General features: G+C 44.7%; 1 protein-coding gene across 2 annotated transcripts; it reads right to left on the bottom strand.

The window, feature by feature from the left end:
• Positions 1-2,652: 2,652 nt before the first annotated feature.
• Positions 2,653-23,787, bottom strand: LOC115163112 (bleomycin hydrolase). 2 transcript variants are annotated; one of them, XM_029714732.1, is made up of 12 exons: positions 23,659-23,787; positions 17,142-17,339; positions 16,090-16,199; positions 15,672-15,813; positions 14,759-14,847; positions 14,379-14,471; positions 7,809-7,964; positions 7,410-7,568; positions 7,226-7,293; positions 6,744-6,861; positions 6,161-6,233; positions 2,653-2,967 (listed from the first exon to the last, which is right to left on the bottom strand). In XM_029714732.1, exons 1-12 carry the CDS (start codon positions 23,666-23,668, stop codon positions 2,816-2,818), a joined length of 1,368 nt encoding a protein of 455 aa, XP_029570592.1. In that variant the 5' UTR covers positions 23,669-23,787; the 3' UTR covers positions 2,653-2,815. The 2 variants fall into 2 exon arrangements, with proteins under 2 accessions (XP_029570592.1, XP_029570593.1); XM_029714733.1 differs by having other exon boundaries at positions 6,161-6,230.
• Between the last annotated feature and the right edge of the window lie 195 nt (positions 23,788-23,982).

The raw sequence follows: 23,982 nt of genomic DNA, 5'->3' as shown, positions 1-23,982 counted from the left end.
CAATAACCTCAACCAAATGTTTTCTATAGTTGCGGATCAGACCTGCACAACGGTCAGGAGTTTTGGATCATTCCTCTTCACAAAACTGTTTCAGTTCAGCAATATTCTTGGGATGTCTGGTGTGAACCGCTCTCTTGAGGTCATGCTACAGCATTTCAATCGGGTTGAGGTCAGGACTCTGACTGGGCCACTCCAGAAGGTGTATTTTCTTCTGTTGAAGCCATTCTGTTGTTGATTTACTTCTGTGTTTTGGGTTGTTGTCCTGTTGCATCACCCAACTTCTGTTGAGCTTCAATTGGCAGACAGATAACCTTACATTCTCCAGCAAAATGTCTTGATAAACTTGGGAATTCATTTTTCTGTTGATGATAGCAAACTGTTCAGCAGCAAAGCAGCCACAAACCATGATGCTCCCTCCATCATACTTTACAGTTTGGATGAGGTTTTGATGTTGGTGTGCTGTGCCTTTTTTCTCCACACATAGTGTTGCGTGTTCCTTCCAAACAACTTCCAAACAACTCAACTGTAGTTTCATCTGTCCACAGAATATTTTGCCAGTAGCGCTGTGGAACATCCAGGTGCACTTTTGCAAACTTCAGACGTGCAGCAATGTTTTATATGGACAGCAGTGGCTTCTTCCGTGGCGTCCTCCCATGAACACCATTCTTGTTTAGTGCTCAATGGGGTTAAGAAGAATCCTAGAACATCAGCTAAAGACTTACAGAAATCTCTGGAACATGCTAACATCTCTGTTACTCTCCCTAGGAGTGGCTGTCCTGCAAAGATGACTGCAAGAGTTGAACTTTCTCCATTTAAATACAATTTGTCTTACCGTGGACTGATGAACACCAAGGCTTTCAGAGATACTTTTGCAACCCTTTCCAGCGTTATGCAAGTCAACAATTCTTAATCTTAGGTCTTCTGAGATCTCTTTTATTCGAGTAACGGTTCACATCAGGCAATGCTTCCAGTGAATAGCAAACTCAGATTTTGTGTGTTTTACAAAGGGCAAGGCAGCTCTAACCAACATAACCTATCTTGTCTCATTGATTGGACTCCAGGTTAGCTGACTCCTGACTCCAATTAGCTTTAGGAGAAGTCATTAGTCTTGGGGTTCTTTTTCCAACCTACACTGTTAATGGTTCAATTATGTCTTCAATATAGACAAGAAAAATACATTCATTTGAGTGTTATTAGTTTAGCAGACTGTGTTTGTCTATTGTTGTGACTTAGATGAAGATCAGATCAAATTTGATGACCAATTTATGCAGAAATCCAGGTAATTCCAAAGGGTTCACATACATTTTGTATGCCAGCACACCTACTCTGAGAGGCTTTATGAATACAGGCCCTGGGTCGGTACTCACAAAGCGTCTCAGAATAGGAGTGCCGATCTAGGATCAGGCCCCCAGTCACTATATTCATTTTTATTAATGATCTGAAAGGCAAAACTGATCTGAGATCAGCACTCCTCTGTGACGATCCATTGACGTGATCCTAAGGTGTGAGGGCTGTCAATATGCACCTGTATGGTTCTCGCCTCCATGTGGCCCACTTATGCAGTGCTCCCTACAGACAGGAGAAATCTGCACTAGAACATTCATAGCTATGACAAAGCATCAAGATGGATGCTGCAGATAACAGCGGGCCGGATAACTAAGCATAGAAAATGAGTCGTCCAAAGGGGACGACTCAACAGAGGAGACCTGGTGAAAAGTGAGACTTCAGGGGGGTTGGAATTCAGGAGTCGGGGTTCTTGGAAACTCAATTACAGGCCGTTCCTGCGTTTGTCGATTCAGGAGATCTCTGGGACTTGTAATGATTTAATAGTGGGGTCGGAGTGGAGGGCTGTGGTAGGCTTCACACGGCCTGGGTTCCAGGGGACTGAGCTGACCTATCCAGACACCTCACCTTCGAGCTCCAGCCAGCCCGTCTGTCATCCCTCATTCCAGGCAGAGCTCACAGTAAAGCAGGGCAGACGGCGAGTTCATAGGGGGAGCTTGTGCGTAATCACCGATGTCTTTATCCACATCAACTGAGTGTGTTGAGATTGAGATTCCCCTACTGCTTATTCACCAAAACATACCAGTCTGATCACCACCACTAAACTCTGACTGAACCTGTCATAGACGTGCTATTATGCTGCCCTGGATGCTGATGTGCTGAACCGGCACGTCCCTTTCTCAGAGAGTGGCTGTCAGTGATACGATAACTCACCGGATTGGTGACTGGTACGCTTCTTCCTGACCCCCCTGCCTAACTCACACACTTCACTCTAGCCTGGCCGCTCTAGGTTGACCTCTGACCTAGGGAAGCTAGCAGAGAGGAAGGGATGGCATTACGCTGGGCCTCAATCATACAGCTAGGACTGATGGTGTGGATATGTGTGTGTGTGTCTCTCCTGGTGAAAGACTGGGATGGACTACTTACGTAGGATGTGACCCTCAACCAGCCCTAACAAAGAGATGGTACATACAGACATTTTAACAACCTTTAAACAACCTTTAAACAACCCCAGAGCTTTCTACATCCCGCAGAATGTTTAAGAAGCTAGAGGACACTCAAAAAAAACGGAATTGTAATAAACTCCACTGGTGGCGGAGAGAAGTACAAGAGGACATGGACAAAACAAAATGGCCGAAAGAAGACGTGTGTTTTTCCAGTAAAAAAAACAAACTTTTATTATTTGTCTAGAGAACAGGCTGTGGTGGGTGGAAGTCTGTGGAGGAGGAAAACCAGAGAGATGGGGCGGAGTCAAACAGACCAGGGTTGAGACCGGGCGGGTGAGATGGGGTGGCACCCTCTGTTTCCATAGTTACAAGGCCAAGGCTCCCATTGGGTCCCAGGCAGGAAGGACGATGGGCTCCTTCTGCATTACTTCCAGCACCTCGGGGGCCAGGTACTTCTTGTCCACGACCACTTCGTACACGTATTCAGAGAACCACTCGTCGGTCATGATTAGGTAACCTGCGCACACACACACACACACATAGAGATACATTGGGTTAATTCATAAAGTTAAAGACCTGATGAAGGTGTATTGATATTGTTGGTATAAGATCCATTCAATCAGTGGAGCGTCAAGATCACCTATGAGCTGCTGGAGTTTCGTTTTAATAATCATTAGTCTTGATTAACACCCGTCTCTAAGACCAGGCAGTCTGAAATCCATTAGCTAACAGCAGTACCAGTGACTCACTCTGTACTTCAGTGGACTGCCCTATACTGAAAGCAATGAGTGCGAGTGTTCTGAAGTGTGAGTTCTGATAAGAGGGGCGTCCGTCAGCACCCCTGGACTCAGGCCTATTGTTCCACAGGGAGAGGGAAGGATGGACCCCCACCCTGGACCACTCCACCCTGTCTGTCTGTTCCACACAGCACCTGGGTTCAAATATTATTTGAAATCTTTCAAATGCATGGCTAGGACTGGTTTGCTTTAGCCTGCATGGAATGCCAGGTGGGCTGGGTTTCCACTTTTGGGACATTTATATTGGTTCCATTGCACCAGGCAAGCCAAGCTAAAGTATTTGAAATGATGTCAAATAGTATTTGAACCCAGGTCTGTCCCACACTTCAGTTGTCAACTCGCACACCCCACCCCGATAAATCTCCAGATTGCAAGGGAGGGACTGACCGACACACATCCTTTTATTAATTGACACAGCATTAGGCCACTTTATCCTGCCCCCCAAAAAACTGACTACAGAATGTCTCCAATGCCACTTCCTCCTGCTCTAATACATTTTCATAACAAGCCCAGAAACACAACCTTCAGTATACATGATCCTACTCACAGACCTTGGCCCTGAGAACACTTACACACACAGGCCACAGCCTCTCTCTCACAGAAAGGGTGACAGAGAGTACATCAAATCATAAAGAACAGCATATAAATCACTTGATATGAAGAGATTAGACCAGCGAGAGACAGATTTTTAATGACAATAAAGGCATTCCTCATACATTGTTCTAATTTATCTACAAGGGCAATAAGCCTGTCTGAACAAACTAACAACCCAAAGTACAGACAGACAGGAACAGATCCAATCTGTCCACATGGAGATAGGAGGAGACTTGGGACTTGAGTAGGCGCGGGCGTGTTCATTTTGGCACGCAGCAGAAAACAATTTGTTTTAACAAACTTTTCTTCTTGGACAAGTCCAGGGAGTCCCTCCCTGTTTCAGACTGTTTTCTTCCGTTTGGTGCCTAATGAACATAGCCCTGTGGTCATGCAGGACTGTGTAACGGTCAGAGCTGGGAACTAGACCAGGTTGTAACTGTTGTTTGACTTTCCTCACATCTCTGGATCCAGGCAGAGTATTCAGAGCGCATCACTCCCCCGCTGAAAAGTTGAGTTATCGATGACATCACGGGGATCACGTAAAAACGTGCCTGAGCTCAAAACAACACCCCTGGTTCTGTGTGTGTTCAATCTGCGTCTTCTTCCTTTCCAGGAAAGACGCGCGTGTGTGTCGGCTGGTGGTTTCGTATAGCGTCATTATTTGTCTTACTGGGGACTGCAGATGTGTCCTACGCCGTCTTACAGGGAGAGCTGTGGATGGAGTTTATTCAGATGAGCTGTCCTGACTAAGAGAGAATAGTACAGCTGAAATGTCGTCAACAACACAGGCCAGCACGTGCCGTTTCCATCGTCTCCTTAGTTCACGAGAATCTTTTCCAAACCTATCTGCGATGACATCAGCCTCCTACATGTAATAGCAGATTGTAATAGCAGATAGAGAGAGTATGTTAACAAGGGAATCGCAATAGCCAGCACAAATGTTGTTTCTCACTATACCGAAGTAGTTGTAAAAGGGGTCGTGTAGAATCCGAGAGGTGCGTTGAAGAGGGCATCTCGAGCCTATAAACAGTCTGTCACAAGGGACTATCGCGTCAGATTGGCCCACATTTCCCATATTTGTATAATACTGCGTAAAAGTACAAATAGTGCACTCTAAGCCCATAATAATTTATCTTGAGAAAAGCCCTGGTGTTTGAAGGGTTTGGGCAGTTTGCACCAGGCACCACAGTGTTAAACTAATTAGGCGGGATCCTCTTGGGGGAAACGAAATATTACAGACAGTTGGAGAGATGTTAACCCTCGAAACTTTACAAACACACGTTTTCTCCGTCCGTCGTGGCATTGATAAGTCAACCCCCCCCCCCCCCCCCCCCCAGTCTCCAGCTGTCAAACAAACTGTGCTCTCCACCGCCGCCCTCCATATCATTTGTTTTCAATAACTTTATTAATACATCCGAGAGAGACGAGAGCGGATATGAAGGCTTTCTCCCATCTGCGTGGATGTTTATGGAACGGGATATGCGTGAAATACAGTTAATTTGAGGAGGCTTTGGTGGTACGACTTTTTTATAGTCTCAATATGCAGATGACATGAAGTCGTTGACCCAAAAGTTGGACTACATAACAGAAACCCAAATAATCTGCACTGGAATGTAGAGGGATGGAGACAGAGAAGAGAGAGTGGGGGAGGAGGGAGAGAGAGAGGGGGGGGGGACGGATAATTACATATTTTGATTAAAAAGCCATGCAGTCCCAACGAAGGTGGGTTCAGTATTTGTTTCCTTACAAATGTTTTAGCGGCGCTTGATGGAAGAAAAATACAATTTGAACATAGGCCTGTGGTTTGACAGCGTCGGAGTCTTCCACACAGAGGAAGTCTGGAGGCTGAAACAAAATGGCGTACTGCTGTGTTGTGAGAGGGACAAAGGGCCGTTGTCTGAGAGGGGGAAACAGCCCCGTTGATGTGCTCTCTCTCCCTCCTGGGTTCATAGCCTTAACAGACAAAGCTAAGGTAGGGGGCCAGACATGAGAGGATGCCGCAAAACTAACCCCAAACCAAAACCAGCCCTGCACACCAGAAGTCAATTATAAATTCATAACAACGCCAGGCGGGTGGGGAGGGAGCATTTTTTCCCTAATCCTACTTCAAATTCAATCGCCCTGACAGGAAATTCAACTGTCCCTGTGATTGTACACTAAGCCCTGTGGTGTGAGAGAGGGAAGAGAGACGAGGGGTCTGTGCTTTCACATAGCTCGGCTCAGGCAGCCCTCTCGTGTTGAGAGAGGCAGACAGACGTCACAAGAACGTGAGAACGGGCCCTCTCCTCCTCTGACCTCTGGCCGACTCAGCGCTCTCACCTTTATTCCCACGGTCATCCCCCCAGGAGTTCTCCACCCTCCACTTCTCATAACCTCCATCCTTTTCATCCTGCTAGAGAGAGAGATGAAGAGAGAGAGAGAGAGAGAGAGAGAGAGAGACAGAAGAGAGAAATCAAAAAGGTGTACGATTTTGTACTACCCGATAAGGAGGCGGATGCACCAAACAAATGGAGAAGAAGTCCAAACAAGTCTGTGTGTTTTCTGCTTTACGCCTGTCATTCATGGAGTACATGGTGATATATACAGCAGATTATACAGTATGTTCATCACTAAGAGAGGAGTGCAGGATCCCCAGTGGGGTGCAGGGCAGGACTGGTAACTCCTATGCTGTGTAGCCTAGGGCCCAAATACCGTCCAGCTGTTCTGAGGGGAAGGAGGAGACAGCTGGGGTCACTTACGGGGGGGGGGGGATTGACAGCCATTTTAAATCCTGCAACCGATTCATACGACTGTAAACACACACTGGATGCCTTTGGTGCAGAGTCACTGGGAAACACTCAAATGCGGTGCATGTGTTCAGTGTGTGTGTGTGTGTGTGTGTGTGTGTGTGTGTGTGTGCTACCTTGTCGGTGACAGCGGTGAGGATCATGGCGTGTGTCATGAGGGAGTCTCCGAAGATCAGTCTCTCTGCCTTGGACAGGTTCTTTACGGACACCCCGAACACCAACTCATGGTTGAACCTGAGAGATGGGGGACACAGGGAGAGACAGGATGAGATCTCACACACACACACATCTGATTGATAGTAAGTTATACATGTGATGTTGCCGCATGTATACTGCCCTACCAATCAAAAAGGCAGTAACTGCTCATAGCGTGGAACTGAGAAAAATGGCTTTTATTTACCTTGGTTTCATAGTAACCTAGTGCAGTTACTGCTAATATGACTCCCATTTTCTCAAAAACACAATACGAGGCAGGATTTGTCCACATAATTAAGCATGTATTTAACGTAGCAAAAATAACAACTCATTTTTCGACCAAATGAGCAGTTACTGCCTTTTTGCTTGGTAGGGCAGTATGCTTCTCTCTCATAATACTCACACATTCATGTCATTGATGCCCAGTTTGCCATGGAAATGCTTGCCCACGTCACAACCGAACCACACAGCCTACGAGAGAGAGAGAGAGAGAAAAACATACGTTATAGGCAGTCTCCCTGCATACTCACTCAGTTCTCAAACGCAGCCTTCATCTAACTTCCCAGACCCGTTCACACACACGGTACCTCTCCCTCTTTGATGGAGTCTGCGGCGGCCTTTTTGAGTAGCTGGATGGGCTGGTTGTTGTACAGCGTGTTGTGTCCGCCCACCATGTTGCCCAGGAACTCCACGCTATACAGCTTCTCATAGGGGTTCTGAGGCCGCGGGTCATTCACCAGACAGACCTGTGGTGGCGGGGGAGCGAGACCAGGGGTCAGACTCAGCTCATCAAGTAACACAGGGAGAGAAGGTATGATTATAGAGAGGTTGTTCTTCCTGGTCTAATATAGACAAACTGGGCACCGTGCTTTTCCTGAGTCGCAAAATTCACAAAACTTCTCGGAATAATGAATTATGATCGACTCCGGTCTGCATGACACAAAGCCTATATTGATATTTTATTCAAATCAATCAATAAAGCTGGCCTTGTCCTGAATGTTGTAGAGGGGCTTGACCAGCTCCTTGTAGAACTGCTGAGGGGACAGGGGGCCCATGCGGTGGAAGTTCTTGTCCTTGTCTCTGTACTCCCAACAAACGGAGTCAGGAGGGCTGCCCAGACACACACTCGCCACCCGGAAGACCTGTACGCAACACACACAGGAAAAAAAACAGAAAAACAGGCCAGAAAAAAAATACATAGGTTAGTCATGCATTACCACTATAAGACACAGACAGCACATTGATATCCCTCACATAGTCTCAAAAAGTACCATTGTAAAACTCGGGGACCAAAAAGAGCTTAACAGTAGTGAGGAGGATATCCGCCCTGCCAAAGCCCAATCCCTCTTACTCTGCCTGGCTGTAGCGCTCGTTCTTCCTGTTGTTGTGGCTTCTGACTGTGTTCCCCTGGTGTTCCTCTGGCCTCCACCAGTCTGTTCTCAGAATAAGCCTTCCTTAAACTGATACAGCAATCTCAGGAATGTCCCTCTAAAAACGTACATATACCCGTCCTATGAAAGTCTATTATCTAAGCGGGTGTTCTGGTGGTTTGAGAACTCCCTGCATTTTCTGTCTTTGATAATGCTGCGGCGGGCTGTCGATCAAACGGGCTTAAAAATAGCACGCCAACTCCCGAACTGGAACGTAGGAAGTCGGTCCGCTAGTATACGAGCACTCATACGCAATACACACAGACACATACTTCTATATATTTACGAGGACTTCCCATTGACTCTCACTATTTTCATTTACTTTCAGCAAAAAAAAGTCCAGACAAATTAAACTCCTCATAGGGTGAAAATAGAGCTGGGGAATTATTTTTGGCCCCGGAGCTCTTCGCCAAAGCAGACACCCCCAGGGGCCGTTGCTGCTGCACTTTTCCACTGTGTCAACTACATTAACTACTAATAGCATTCCTGTGTTCAGGGTGATCGTAGTCAACTATTCCCACACAGGCCCTTGTTGTAAATTAAGAATGTGATATTTGACTGACTCAAATGGTTAAATAAAGGTTAAATAAATACAAATATTTTCAAAATGACAGCACACCCAGTCACATTCCCACCTTCCCAGACCCTCACCTTTCCCAACACACAGACAAGACAGCGCCTTGAAGACTCCAGGTTTGTTTTCACTGTCCCGTTGCCCCACGGTGCAGACTAAATGCCAGCGGTGCCCATCCCTGCCCTGAATTTAACCAGCACGGGGCCCAGATGCCCCGAACACACAAACAGGCCCCTTCACCCCCGTGCCCTCGGCCCCTGTCCCACCTCACATCCCTCTCTCCTCGGCAGGTTAAATAAACGCCTATCCCGTCCAAACACAACAGAGCACCCATGTAGACCCGGTGAAACGAGGCTACGCTTCTCACAAAACAATGAGCCAGAGCCCTACTGACGTCAGCAGGCTGCAGCAGCACAGCCCTCAGTGAGTCAATATTGAATCACCTGCCTCCAAAACGGACGTAGAGACAGACGAAGATGAGCACGAGGCACTGGGTGGGCTGGGCACGTCTCCATTAGAATCATGTATATAGCACTACAGCCAAGACTCTGGGTATTGTCTCTTCGGTGATGTACCTGCTAGAATGTTGATTATGAGTGGACTTTTTCCCATTGTATTCCTTCACTGTGTTCACCCACGGTTAATTTCTCAGCACTTGTACAGTCCTCCTCACTACTAGGCTACCAAATCTCTTACAGATATCCAACCAATCCTGTTGGCTCTCTCCCGCTCTTCCTCTCAGGACACAGAGAGCCATCCATCAGCATGGACAAGCAGAGGCTGACAGGGCCATGTGTTATGAGCAGGCAGGCAGGCCACCCTCCCTTCCTGCCGCCATCCTACCCTGGCCCTTCCACCGAGGACAGACACACTGGGTTTAGGATGGAAGGGGGAGAGGGGTTTCTTTAGAGACTGCTTGCCTTGTTTTTAATGTCTGTGTCACTGTCTGTATATATTCTGACGTACACTACGTAGCTCCTCTTCCTCCCACTCCAAAACACTGCTTCAGTGGGTGGGTGGAGCTGGTGAACGAACGCAAAACACAACAGAAAGAATCGCACGACTGCAGTTTGTCGGGGACTGGTTGCTGTGGGTTTATAAGCCGTTTGGTTTCTGAGCGCAGACTTGTTTGTAGGGGGAAATTGCACGGCCTGCACCAGAGGACATTAATAGCCTGGGATAAAGATTAAAACACACTTTGTAATAAGAAAGTGTCCGTCTTCATAAAGGCCTAACCAGACAGTAACACGGGACTGATTAACAGTAGTCTAAGACCTGGCTCGTTTCTTATTAGACAAGTTTAAGGTAGAAGATATTCCACTTCCTGCCCGTTTTTATCTGTTTGGTGCCTAATGAACAAGACCCGGTACTTACAATCTACAGAAAAGCCCTGCAAACCCATTTCATTTGAACAGTCTCAGCAATTAATAGATTAAGGAAGCTCTTCTAGATCCCCAGCCAGCCCCCCCCAGCAGCCTGTGGGACAACGCAGATCATATTCTTGTGTCATGTGACATGGATGAAGCCCAGGTGTGGGTAATAAGGCCTGTAAATGGCCGAGGCATCCGGCGAGGTTGCGTGTCTCAGCGGATCATGCTAGCCTTTGAGCGTACCTACGTAGCATGTGTTCGCACGCTTGGCAGTAAACACTGGAGCACCTGCAGCACGACAGCCAGTTAGCATCAATGCTAAAGCAACACACACGCTCCATCCTTTCCTCCTCGGCTCACGCATGCCTGTTTGCTTGTTGATTTACCTCCCGTTGCCCAAACAGAGAGAAATCAGCTCGTTAGGAGAGAAATAAACAAACAAAACAACAGCACGCCACACTAAAACACCTTGTGCTGATAACTGTGAAGGGCGGAACCTGCCAAGGCCAGTACTCACACAAAGCGTCTCAGAGCAGGAGTGCTGATCTAGGATCAGTTTTTGTCTTTTGAATCACAATGAATAAAAAGGATGGACCTGATCCTGGATCAGCCCTCCAACTCACACACGCTTTGCGACTACAGGCCTGCTGCTTTTGAGTCAAAGCCCTGGGACACAGAGCCTAGATGAAACTGTAATGCAAGTGACCCGTTCGAGAGAGCAGCTGGGGTAGAAGAAACGGACTGGGGTTGATTGAGACTTTCTGGCCTTGTAAACAGAAAACACATGGGGTCATTACAGATTGTAACAATGTTGTTAAATTAAGAAATATGAGTTTATGAAGTGTGGCAGGCAGCTTTTCAGCGCTGGCAAACGAGCCCACACAATAACAAACCCACCCACAGCGACCTGCTGCTTCAGCCAGCGCTGAGCCAACACACTTGGCTACGTCCCAAATGGGAACCTATTCCCTTTACAGTGCACTACTTCTGACCAGAGCCCTCTGTGTCCTGGTCAACAGTAGTGCACTATATAGGGAAGAGGTTCACGTTTGGGATGTAGCCACTCTAAAACGTATCATGTCACTCAACTCACTGTCCAATCAATTACTCCTTACAATCTACAAACACAGCACTCATACTGAACACAGTCACATGTGCCTGAAGGAGAATTTCTATTCAGAATGTCCGACGCCCAGATAGACACGTTCTATACAGTAGAAGCAGCATAGGACTGTTTACCATTCAGTCTGCATGACGCAATGCAACATGTACCGGACCGAATGAGCAGAGAGGACGTGAGGAACGTGTGTCTAACACAGTACGTGTGGTTGTGTGCTAGCAGTCGGAGGTGGTTTACATGTATACGTGTGTGTGAACTTGTAAACGTCTCCCTGTGTTGTGCTCTCCTGCACGCCTGTGACAGTGTACATGTCTGTGTGTGTGTTCTGCAGAGAACAGGACATTAAAAAGGAGGCCCCAGGTCTTTGAAGCTGGTGTGTAGCATGGTGGTGCAGCCTGGCCTCTCCTGCTCTCAGGCCTGTCATGTGGAGCCTGGACGGGAGAGAGTGATGGTCTCCAGCCCACCGTCACACTCCTCACACAGGGAGCGTGCGCAATCTCAGACCCTCCCCACCTAAAGCAGGCCTGACATCCCCTGGCTTAATGAGGGCCGGGTCTGGGGGCTTTAATCAGCTATAACTCTCACACACACACACACAAACACACACACACACACACACACACACACACACACACACACACACACACACACACACACACACACACACACACACACACACACACACACACACACTAACCCTAAATGGAACCACAGACACACAACACTTCTGAATATACACACGGACCACTTCTAAGCATACATAGAAACACACATGTGCAAGTACACACCAACACACAAAAACCCACAACCTCTCATACTTGGTGTTTACATGGTTTGTGTGTGCAGTCGTATGAACCCAGAACACTGCAATGTGTGACAGTTCTATAGAAGACACATGCAACACTACGAAAAGGACTAAAATACTCTGTAATTGAACATGACATGTTTTAAATGACCTGGGCTTCGTCCCAAATGACACCCTCTTACCTAAATAGTGCACTATGAAGGGAATAGGGAGCTATTTGGGACGCAAGCCTACTGTGTCAACACAACATGTTGAGGGACGAGCACACAGAGAAGTTAATTAATGAAAAAGGACCCGACTAACTGATCACATCTGACAGAGTGTATTCCAGCCTAATGAATGATGTCTAATTTGTTGGCTCGCTAGCTAGGAGCTCATCTAAATCACGGCACAACAGTGAGGATTCACTTGTCGCAACAGATGCCAAGCATAAATAGAAGCCCGGAAGAGCAGTCAACTTCTCTGTACGGACGCCCACGGGACGGGAGGAGAGGCACTGGTTACGCCCCCCTCACCCTCCCGGGTCAACATCCTCCCTTTCTCTCTCTCTTCACACTCCCCCTGGCTGCCAGAGCTGCGTTACACTAAACAAACTACCACCAGGTGGACAAACACTTTAACAACAAAAAAAACCATCTCTTGGTCATAGAAGAAGTGCAACGATGGAGAGCTGGAAGTGTTGCACAATCAGAACGTACTGTAGCTAGCGTACTGTAGCTAGCGTACTGTAGCTAGCGTACTGTAGCTTTGCGTACTATAGCTAGCGTACTATAGCTAGCGTACTGTAGCTAGCGTACTATAGCTAGCGTACTATAGCTAGCGTACTGTAGCTAGCGTACTGTAGCTAGCGTACTGTAGCTAGCGTACTGTAGCTTTGCGTACTATAGCTAGCGTACTATAGCTAGCGTACTGTAGCTAGCGTACTATAGCTAGCGTACTGTAGCTAGCGTACTGTAGCTAGCGTACTGTAGCTAGCGTACTGTAGCTAGCGTAGGGCATCCAGAGCGGTAAGGGTAGTAGACACAGAATCTGTTTAAACAAGCAGTCAGGGGCATGTACAACAAAACCGCTCCACACAAAAGCTAAATCCTTTATGTAATGTTCTCTCTTTGGCTGTGTGATATTGACTGACTGGCCTCGCGCTCACACACACACACGCTCACACACACGCTCCTCTGTCTTAAGTGGTGCTGGGAATGTAGAGACATTATGACTTCCTCTCACAGTGAAATTGCCTTACGCCATTTAATGTCAGGAGCGTTGTGATAAAGATCTTGTTTACGGAACATTCTGCCATTAGGTCCGTGAGGCGTGTGACACACACGCATGTGGACACACACACACTCTCTCTCTGCTGCCAGAAGTATAGAATCACAAGCCGTCACCAGTGGATTATGAACAGTACAGACACTATCACTACAGCCATTGTTGCTAAATGTGTAAGAGTTGGGTTACGTAATGTTATCCAGCGCTGGGAGGGGCTTGTGATTATTGTACTAATTCATTACCACCGATAAAGCAGTTTAACAAAAGAAACAGTCATCGCTATTTGGACAGTTATAGCAGTTCCTTTTCTAAGCCTACTTATGTCATCCTGATTTGAGGTAGAAAACTAATTAGGGGAAATATAGCTACAACCAATTCCAACAGCGGTGGCATGTAGCTGTCAGGCCTAGATATCAATCTGAACAGAGGGTCGACCCAACTGTCTGACAGTCCCACTTTAGACTTGATCGGGGAATCAGTGGTGTGCTGAAAGTCAACACAATATCAAGTCAACGGTATTAGATGGGGTAGTGTACTATTTACACACACAACTTTCTAATCAACCTGTAGCCTTCGGTGTACTGCGACAACAGGCGATAGATTTGAATTGAATGGCCAATATCTAATCTGAAAACAAATATTGCCTAATAATAACTGGAGCCGTAATGGTTATTGTCCTTGCCTACCCAGTACCTGCGGTGTTAAATACATACAGTCGTGTTACAGCATGTGACCTATTTCCTCCCTGGATGGAGCACAGATCTATGTGCTGTTATACAGCCCCCTCTGGAGAAAATGATGCAGTCCTACAACATTATTGAAGTACTGAGGAAAACAGTGTGTGTGTGTGTGTGTGTGTGTGTGTGTGTGTGTGTGTGTGTGTGTGTGTGTGTGTGTGTGTGTGTGTGTGTGTGTGTGTGTGTGGTGTGATGGCGTGTGTGTGTGTGTGTGTGTCGTGCGCTGTGTGTCTCTTTCCCTAACATGCGCTTACCTCCTCAATCATGGTGTCCATGGCGTCAGAGAGCTCAGCTTTAGTGGATTCACTGGCCACCATGTTCCGCAGTCTTAGACAGTATTCTCTCAGCTGAAAGCCAGGGAACATTGGCATGACATACTACACAGCCATCTTTATTACCTCATGACATTGCGGAGCATGTTGGGTTAGGGTTAGTTATCTGGGTCTTCAATAAGAAAACAGACGACACCACAATAAAAGGTGGATTCTATGCTCTTTCCGTGGTGTTTCAGTAGAGTGTATATGCTTGTACTGCCTTGTCTTGGTATGAAACAGGAGGACTAGGTTTCGGTGTTGTATTTCTACACAAGACATAATTATGAATCATAATGTTGTAAAAATGTGAGTAAACCTACCTTGTGATTGAGGATGTCATTCATTCTCCGTGAGGCCTCGGAGCTGTGAGACTCTGGGAAGCATTTCTTTGGGATAACTCCGTACTTTTCTGATGATCGGGGAAAGGTAATAATAAACATAAATATATATATATACACACACACACACACCATTTAGCAGACGTTTTTATCCAAAAGCGACTTAGTCATGCGTATATACATTTTACATATGGGAGGCCCCAGCGGGAATCGAACCCACAACCCTGGCGTTCCAAGTGCCATGCTCTACCAACTGAGCCACAGAAGACCACAACGTTAAGGCTTTGCCCATTGGCTCTGGTCAAAAGTAATGCACTATATAGGGAATAGGATGCTAGCTGGGACGCAGATTTGATCTGAACCACAAAACTGACTCATTAAAACAGTGGAAGGGGAAGAACAAGCACATTACGTAAAGTGTCCCATATACCATGCAGTTATATAGAACGTCTAATTACAAAGAATTACAGTTACATAGAACGTCTAATTACAGTTACATAGAACGTCTAATTACAAAGAATTACAGTTACATAGAACGTCTAATTACAAAGAATTACAGTTACATAGAACGTCTAATTACAAAGAATTACAGTTACATAGAACGTCTAATTAAAGAATTACACAGCAACTACAACATTCGTAACGCACCTGAAACAGAATCTAGACAGTTCCAGTGTAAATGTTGCTTATTTTCTGCAGTAAAACAGCCACCGCCGAGTACTTACAGTCTAGTTACACTGTGAATCCTAAATGGCACCCTATTCCCTACATATGGCCCCTGGTCAGACGTAGTACCTGATATAGGGAATAAGGTGCCATTCAGGACTCAGCCATGGCATAATGCAAGCGTTGCAGCAACACTCCCCCGATTGGGCAATAACAGGTGTGAACTGACCAATGAGGTTGACCAGCATATCCCACTGGCCGCCGTCGTTGGTGGGATTGGAGAGCAGGAACTGGACCAGTCTGCCGTCCACAGGCTCTTTCCTCTGGGCTGTCTCCACACAGGCCTGCAGGAAGTAGTAGCACCGCTCCACCTGAAGGGAGAGGAGAAAAGGGAAATGATTGGGGGGGTCACGGTGACGTCCAATCGGTACAATATTGTCCAGTGTACAGAGCCCCACACACAAAGGGGGTTTAAGGCAGACAATGAGTCTAATAGTACTAGAAATACACACTGACAAACACACCAACACCGTTTACACCCTACCGCTGAAATGTAAACAAACACTGTGTATATTCCAGCGGCTGTTGCTAAAAGTTGCTCAAATGAATACATGTGATTTTAATAAGATGATCAAACGTGGTCTTACCTTGTCCCAGAAGAAGAGGTAGGACTGACTGAACTCAAACTCTTCAATGTTGAACTTTTTCATGAAGGGAAGGCGCATGACGTTGAGGCACGAGAAGATCCAACATCTCCCTGGAACACACAAATCAGCACAGATGACTATGGAACTGTGTATATGTGAACAACTGTTAAGACATACATGTGCTTCAATGGTTGCTTGCCAGATGGCTCCCTATCCCTTATACATAGACACATAGTTAGGCCTCTGGGTGGTTTTGTCATTACAGAAAACCATTTAAAATGATGCATCAACAACAACAAACGCAGCAATGAGAACAGTGTGTTTGGGGATGGCCGGGTTGTCAGACAGAAAGGTTGGGGAGGTAGGCTAATCAACTTTTGATACAATGTATCCATCTTCAACCATTCGAAAAAGGAAGAACGATGCTTCGCCGACCTCCTGTCTCCCCACTCCACGGTTGAGTCCCAAATGGCACCTTATTCCCTATATGGTGCACTACCCTATATAGTGGCGTCAGGCTAATGGGGATCCTAATGAATCAACCATTTTTACTAGCGCCGATAGGGCTCTGGTCAAACGTAGTGCACCATGTAGGAAATAGACTGCCACATCTTTGCTCAGGTGCCGAGGCCTATTTAGTTCATTTCAGTTTGGAAGCAGCATCTAACACTACTGTGCAGTCTTTGTACATGGCCAGGCCTCTGAAGTAGTTGTAGATGCTGGGTGTCAAATATATTGGTACCCTTTAATTCAATTTCTTCAACCCAAAAAATTTGGAAATTGAAAAACGTTGTGTTTATACGTGTATTTGTTTGATTTACAGCAGCAAAGGACTTTTTATTTTATTTATTCTAAACTGAAATTGAGATTTTTCACTTCAATTTCAAAAATGGCTTGTACTAAATAATCTGTAATTTAGGTGGCTACAGGGTAAAAAAAAAAAAAAGAGCCATTCAACCAGTTTGAAAAGAAAAAACAGAACATTCCATTTCATTGCACTCCATTGTAAAGTGCAAGGGTGCCAATATATTTGACCGTATCTGTAAGTGTACCTGAGTTTTTCTGGTTGGTGATAGGCTTGCCCTCTGTGGGGATGGAGTGCTGGAATATGTGCACGGTGTCCTGGACCGTCTGCCTGTGCAGACACACCTCCAGCGGGTCGATGCACGTGGACACGTTCTGGGCCAGCAGGTACCTGGGCTCCGCCCGCAAACGCTTTACAAAGGAGGCAATCTTCTCCTGACTCAGACCTGAGGAGGACAAGCGAGAGGTCGTAATTTAATAAGGAGACAGGGTTAGCCTGGTTACCGGTCTGTTTATGCTCTCTTACCAACTTCAGAATGGAATTCTCATGCCAGACATTGTTTGGCGTGACAAGGAGTTGGCAAGAGAGCAGAAACAGATCTGGGACCAGGCTAGGACAGGGTTTATTAGAAATGGAAACAGTCTGGATGAAACAAAGTGGTAAAGAGCTGTAATATAGGGAGGATGTTATTTGTGTTTGACCTGGCAAAGAGACAATGGGTTCCTAATTGTAGCGGGACAGGACTAATAAAGTTGTACTGTATCGAATTGTCAACAAAGTGGCAAAAGGATCTTTCAAATAATGCCTTGCCCCGCCCTCATCCACTCCACACCAGACAAGGTGGTACAAAACAGTTCGGTATTAAATTCAAATATGCCCGAGCTCACAAAAGTGTTCTCATCCTATTTTCACAGGAATTATCCATATACAGTGCCTTCAGAAAGTATTCATACCCCTTGACTATTCCACATTTTGTTGTGTTACGGTCTGATTTCAAAATGGATTAGAAGTTTTTCCTCACCCATCTACACACAATACATCATGATGACAAAGTAAAAACATGTTTTTAGAAATGTTTGCATATGTATTGAAAATGAAATAAGTACTCACACCCCTGAGTCAATACTTAGTAGAAGCACCTTTGGCAGCAATTACAGTTGAGTGTCTTTCTGGGTAAGTCTCTAAGAGCTTTCTAGACCTGGATTGTACAACATTTGCCCAGAATTGTTTTCAAAATTCTTCCAAAATGGTTGTTGATCATTGCTTGACAAGATCTGAAGATGATTGTCTTAGATTTTCAAGTAGATGTCAAAACTGTAACTCGGCCACTCAGAAACATTCAATCAGGGGCGGAAATCCCGGGGGGGACGGGGGACACACGACCCCCCCATCCTGGGAAAAATATGATTTGTCCCCCCCAATATATCACTGAAACATAACTATGTAATTTAAATAATATTAATAATACGCAATGAAAGCAATTGTGCTGATTATAGACACTTAATAGCGCGTTTTTAAGTTTCAAAAGATTGCAACCCCCCCACCCTTTGCCTCACAATGGTTTGATCCACTGCCAGTTCCTTAGCTTGCTAGGTAACAGAGAGGTCGTATCTACTGTCTGAAAGGCACTCAATGCACGTAACTGACGTGAGGTTAATCCAGTCAATTGCGCACACACACTAGCTGAATATGCAGAGCTAGCGCGCAAATATGAACTATTAAGCTAGCTAGTACCTATTCCATTCATGTGGCGTCGTCAAAGATGGAATCAGCATGCAGATGATGTAAGTTAGTGCTTCAAAGTCCCTGTGATAAGGTTAGCGATAAACTAATATCCAAACTGAACAGAACTACACTCTCTTCTACCATTGTCTTAAATATATTTAATGGTCTCGTTGCAAAAGCTAAATTGTCGCAAGTGAACTTTTATTTATTTATTTTATTTCACCTTTATTTAACCCAGGTAGCAAAGATTATAGCAAACACCACTGAAACTGAATTGGTGCTCGCTAGCTTTGCAAATTCAGCTATTGTTGGAAGCCAGCCAATATGAAACAAACTATTAAAATTACAAAAGGTTGCAGCATATGTTGTGTAAATGGTGAACTCATACAGCTGTCAACTCTTGTCATTTTAATCCGTTTCACATTTGCTAGCTACCTTTTAGATCGAAGCCCAAATAGAATGGTTGAAGACGATAGAAGCCCATCTCCTACTGTAAATAACCTACACACTGTGTGTGTAGCCAGCCAGCCAGGTAGAAAAATGGCAGAAAAATAAAAGACGGACATCAGAGTATTTTTCAATACACCAAAACGCATAGTAAGAACCCTAGTAGCCTAATATCTCAAAGACTAGTTGATAAAATGTTCATAAGAAAGAAATGAAATTCTAATGGAAATGTTTCACAATGATGTCATTAGGCAGAGCAGGCAACAGATGGCAAACAGACAGCAGAGTTGGGGACAGATATGCAGGGACAGACTGGCAGAGACAGGGAGTCTCAGGTAAGTTTGTTGAGTCTTTGTTTGGCAACGTTATGAAAGGTTCTCAATTTTTTTGACTTATAAAATAGGAACATAATTGGAAAATGCCATGGATACCCCCACTCTCAACTTAAACTGGTGACTGAACTAAGATTTGTTAAAGGCAATGGTATTGCTGTTGTGATTAGTTGTGTAGTTTTGGGTACCGGTAGTTAGGAGTACGGCAAACACCTTATTTCTTTGGTTCCTCAATATACATTTACCATATTACAATATAGGCTATGTGTTACAGCACTACTTTTGGTGTCCCCCTCAGTAATTGCTCTTGAGAAAATTTCATGTAATTGTCCCTTCCAAAGTTGATATCAGATTTTCGCCCCTGCATTCAATGTGTTTGGGCTGACCCCATTTAGTCGACTGATCAATTGTTTGGTCGATAAGCTGTTGGTCGAACGAGATTTCTTTAGTCGAGCAGTAGCAACAACAACAAAAAATCATAGTGTACCTGTCTGATTCGCACCTGTCTGAGTGTACTGAACCATTGTGGAGGCCGTGGGGATGACAAAGTCCATCACTCTAAGACATGTGCTACTGAAATTGTATATGGTAATATTACGTAAGAACAATTGTGCAACACTAATAAAAAAGTATATTATTTTATAACAAAATGTGCTTTCTCCCGCGATGGATAGGGGTCGCTGTCCTGGGTTCTGAAACATCAGTGAGCTGTTGAATTGGCTCCTTTTCCTAGACCATTTTTTGCAGTATTACTTTAGTGCCTTGTTACAAACAGGATGCATGTTCTGGAATATTTTTATTCTATGCAGGCTTCCTTCTTTTCACTCAATTAGGTTAATATTGTGGATTAACTACAATGTTAATCCATCCTCAGTTTTCTCTTATCACAGCCATTAAACTCTGTAACTGTTTTAAAGTAACCATTGGCCTCATGGTGAAATCCCTGAACGGTTTCCTTCCTCTCCGGCAACTGAATTGGGAAGGACATCTGTATCTTTGGATTGACTGGGTATATTGATATACCATCCAAAGTGTAATTACTAACTTCACCATGCTCAAAAGGGATATTCAATGTCTGTTTTTTTTACCCATCTACCAATAGGTTCCCTTCTTTGTGAGGCATTGGACAACCTCACTGGTCTTTGTGGTTGAATGTGATTGAAATTCGTTGATCGGCTGCGGGACCTTACAGTTAATTGTATGTGTGTGGTACAGAGATGAGGTAGTCATGGCAACAACAAAAAAACAAAAAACGATTATTGCACATAGAGTGCATGCACCTTATTATGCTGTTTTTTTACTCCTGAACTTATTTAGGCTTGCCATAACAAATGTGCTCCGCAAAATAAATATCAGCCTGCGCAGAGAAGCACGAGATTGAACTTCACTCAACTTTCTAGTTTTCCCCGTCAGTTGACATTATGAACATTTCCCTTTACTGTTGGAATTGTGATTGAATCAATGCAATATTAGCCACTTTCAATACAACATACAGACACAAAACAATTTATGCAAGAATTAGTATGCAAAACTAACCATGCAAGAGATTTTGTTGTAGGCAGAACACATCTGAGTAGGATTCTATTGTACTGACAGGCACGACTCAGGCCCGCTCTTTACACAGACCGGTGCGACATAACCAATCAGAGCTGCAGTAGGCCTATATGCAAATTGACCATTGCCATATATGGATATGTGCAATTCACTTTGAACTGGACTGTGTTTACAGCATGAGCTGTCATGAGAAGATGTGCTTGTTTTGAGATCAGTGAGAGCTACATGTAGCCACGTGTGCACATTTGTTCATATCCTTTGCTAGTTTGTGAGTTATTAGCCCAGTTATAGATCATTTTTAGTCAGCAATGGGGGAGTGATTGCTTCCTACAAGAGCACAAAACACGTGGCTAGAAATGCACCTTTGAAAAGTGAGTCAGGAGCTTTTTTTTTCTTAAAGGGGCAGTGTTGTATTTTGAGATATGCTTGAATAAGCTAAGGAGCCAACAGGCAGAGGGTAGCATAATTTGCCTGATTCTCTGTAATAATGGTATGGGAATAATGCTGCATTTATTTTGTAAATTAGTTTCTTGCATCAAACACCTCCTTGTCTGAAGGACAACTGGATAAACAGGTTAATGTCAAGCCCTGCATGTTTTTTCCCCAAAAGCCTCATGGAATGTAGGCCTACATTGAACACCACACATTGGCTGCCACTGTAGACTGAATGATAGCACTGCTATATTTCCATGATAAAATGTTAGGGATGCATTTTCTCCATTGTTTTTGATGGTAGGCCACTCTGGTAGGCCTACATTATGATCAAATAGCCACAGTAGCCTACTTGACCACTGTTAAAATTGTAACTTAAAGCAGGTACAGCCTCAGTGTTGACAGTAAACACGTGCAGGAAGTTGCACCACATTTTCACAATGTTCAAGTTTGCACTCAGCAGGCCTGAATTTTGCTCAGTGCCTACAAATTTATGGAACATTGATGTAGGCTAGTGACAAAATAATAATCTATTTAATCCACTTTAAATTCAGACTAACAACAAAATGTGGAAAAAGTCAAGGGGTGTGAATACTTTTTGAAGGCACTGTACTATATATGTGAAACTAGAACTCTCTGTAGTAGTGGTACACTGATAAAATAATACTGGTGTGTCATTCCATTCTGAACAGCAATTAAAAACAGAGAAGACCATTACTTAATCATGCATACTGCCTGACTCAAGCCCTATTGTTTCTGGTCCTTTAGGCTATTTTCCATGACAGAAAAGTTGAAATATACTGGCTATTCCTGGGGTGTATTCACTAGTCTACACCGTAGTAAAGCATAGCAAACAGTGTGCAACAGAAAATATTTTGGAACAAAAACTTGTGTTATTATTTTTGACAAATTGAGGTAGATCCCTCCCTGTTTCCTACAGGGATTGACAAACCCACATGCCTCAATACTCCATCTTTACCACTGAAGTTGGAGAAGTCATACCTTATTCCCTGCTGTCAGCTTGCTACAGTAAATGGATAATAGAGACCCTATTATGAAGACACCGATTTAATCAGTGTACATAACCAAGAGGGGTGTGTCGCCATACAAACGCAGGGATAGGCTGAGAGCCCATTCCAACGCAGCCTCCACAGAATGGAAAAGCTTGAATGGGAATGACTGTCAGTGTCACTTTAGTTTTGTATGGAAAGGTGCCAAATTGGTGTCTAGCGTGACTTGCAACTTTACATAGGAGTTGTTATATAGCTTTTATGACTGACTTAGCATCTTTTCTAGTCTTTGGGTGCAAGTCTTTCAGAGGTCAACAAGGTACCAAATCACACCATAAGATCAAAGTATCACTATAAACCCGTTGTCATATAGTGTCAAACATCCTTCCCAATCTGGTAGCCTAATGTTTTATGGTGCCAGGGAGGGCATATCCTGACAGCTTTGCACAAATCAAAGTATTGTGTTGGTCGTGCACTGCCTGCTTGTTGACAAACACTGCTTCCAACTGTATTAAAGGGAAGGCAGGAAGGCTTCCCTAAGAGCTTAAGGTCGCTGGTTCGAATCCCGAGCCGGCAAGGTGGAAAAGCTTCCGTTATGCCCTTGAGCAAGGCAGTTATGCCCCACCAACAACTGGTTCCCGGGCGCCGATGACGTGGACGTAAGGCAGCTCCCCGCACCTCTCTGATTCAGAGGGTTTGGGTTAAATCGCGTATAGGTTTTTCCTTTATTGACTAGCACTGGATAATGCTCACCTAAAAAGTTGGTTAGAAAGAAGGCAGCTCAACTTGCTTGCTATGTTAACTTGCTTGCTATGTTAACTGCTCAAGGGCATAACGGAAGCCTTCCTGCTAACACAGTTATCTGCCAAGCCGATAGTTGGCTAACGTTACATAGTTAAGGAACGTTAGCTAGCTAGCTAGTTACTAGTAACCATAAAACTTTTCTGGCATTGATAGCTGTGAAGACGTTGGGTGCCTGTGCTGATGTTGGTCGGCTAACGTTAGCAAGCTAGCTAACAATATCTGTCATGTCATTAGCGAAGTGAAAATACACATAAGCAAACTGGCTGGTTAGCTAAGCTATGTTACCTAACTTAGCTAACTGGCTAGCTAATGGTCTATCTGAAAAGTGATATAAAGCTAGCTAGCTAGTCGGCTAACGTTAGCTAGCTTGCTAGACACTAGCCGGCTACGCAAATTAACCTCACATGCTGGCTATACAAGTGGCAATGAATGAAATAAGAGAAAGTAACACATTACATACCAGTCTCCATGTTTACGAAGAGGGTTAGCAAGTGTTTCTAAATGTCTTTAAAAGTCACCGGCTCTTTGTTTATCTCATTCGCCGACAGTCAGTCCGATCAGAGTTCCAACAGGAAACAGGAAATATGATTATTACAATGTAACCCCGTGTCCCCCCCCCCCCCAGTGTCTGTCCTAGCTGTGTAGTTACATCATATACCAATACTCTCAATTACATTGAATGTATTATTTTGATAGGTTTATAATCCTGATTTTAAAGGAGTTATTCATTAAATGAAATTAAATTGAGTTTCAGTCAGAACTGTTTAGGATTTGATTAATATTA

Source organism: Salmo trutta, chromosome 26 (genome assembly GCF_901001165.1).
Source record: "Salmo trutta chromosome 26, fSalTru1.1, whole genome shotgun sequence".
Classification (NCBI taxonomy): domain Eukaryota; kingdom Metazoa; phylum Chordata; class Actinopteri; order Salmoniformes; family Salmonidae; genus Salmo; species Salmo trutta.
Note: the sequence above shows the minus strand (reverse complement) of the source record. Positions and strands in the feature narration are given on the sequence as shown.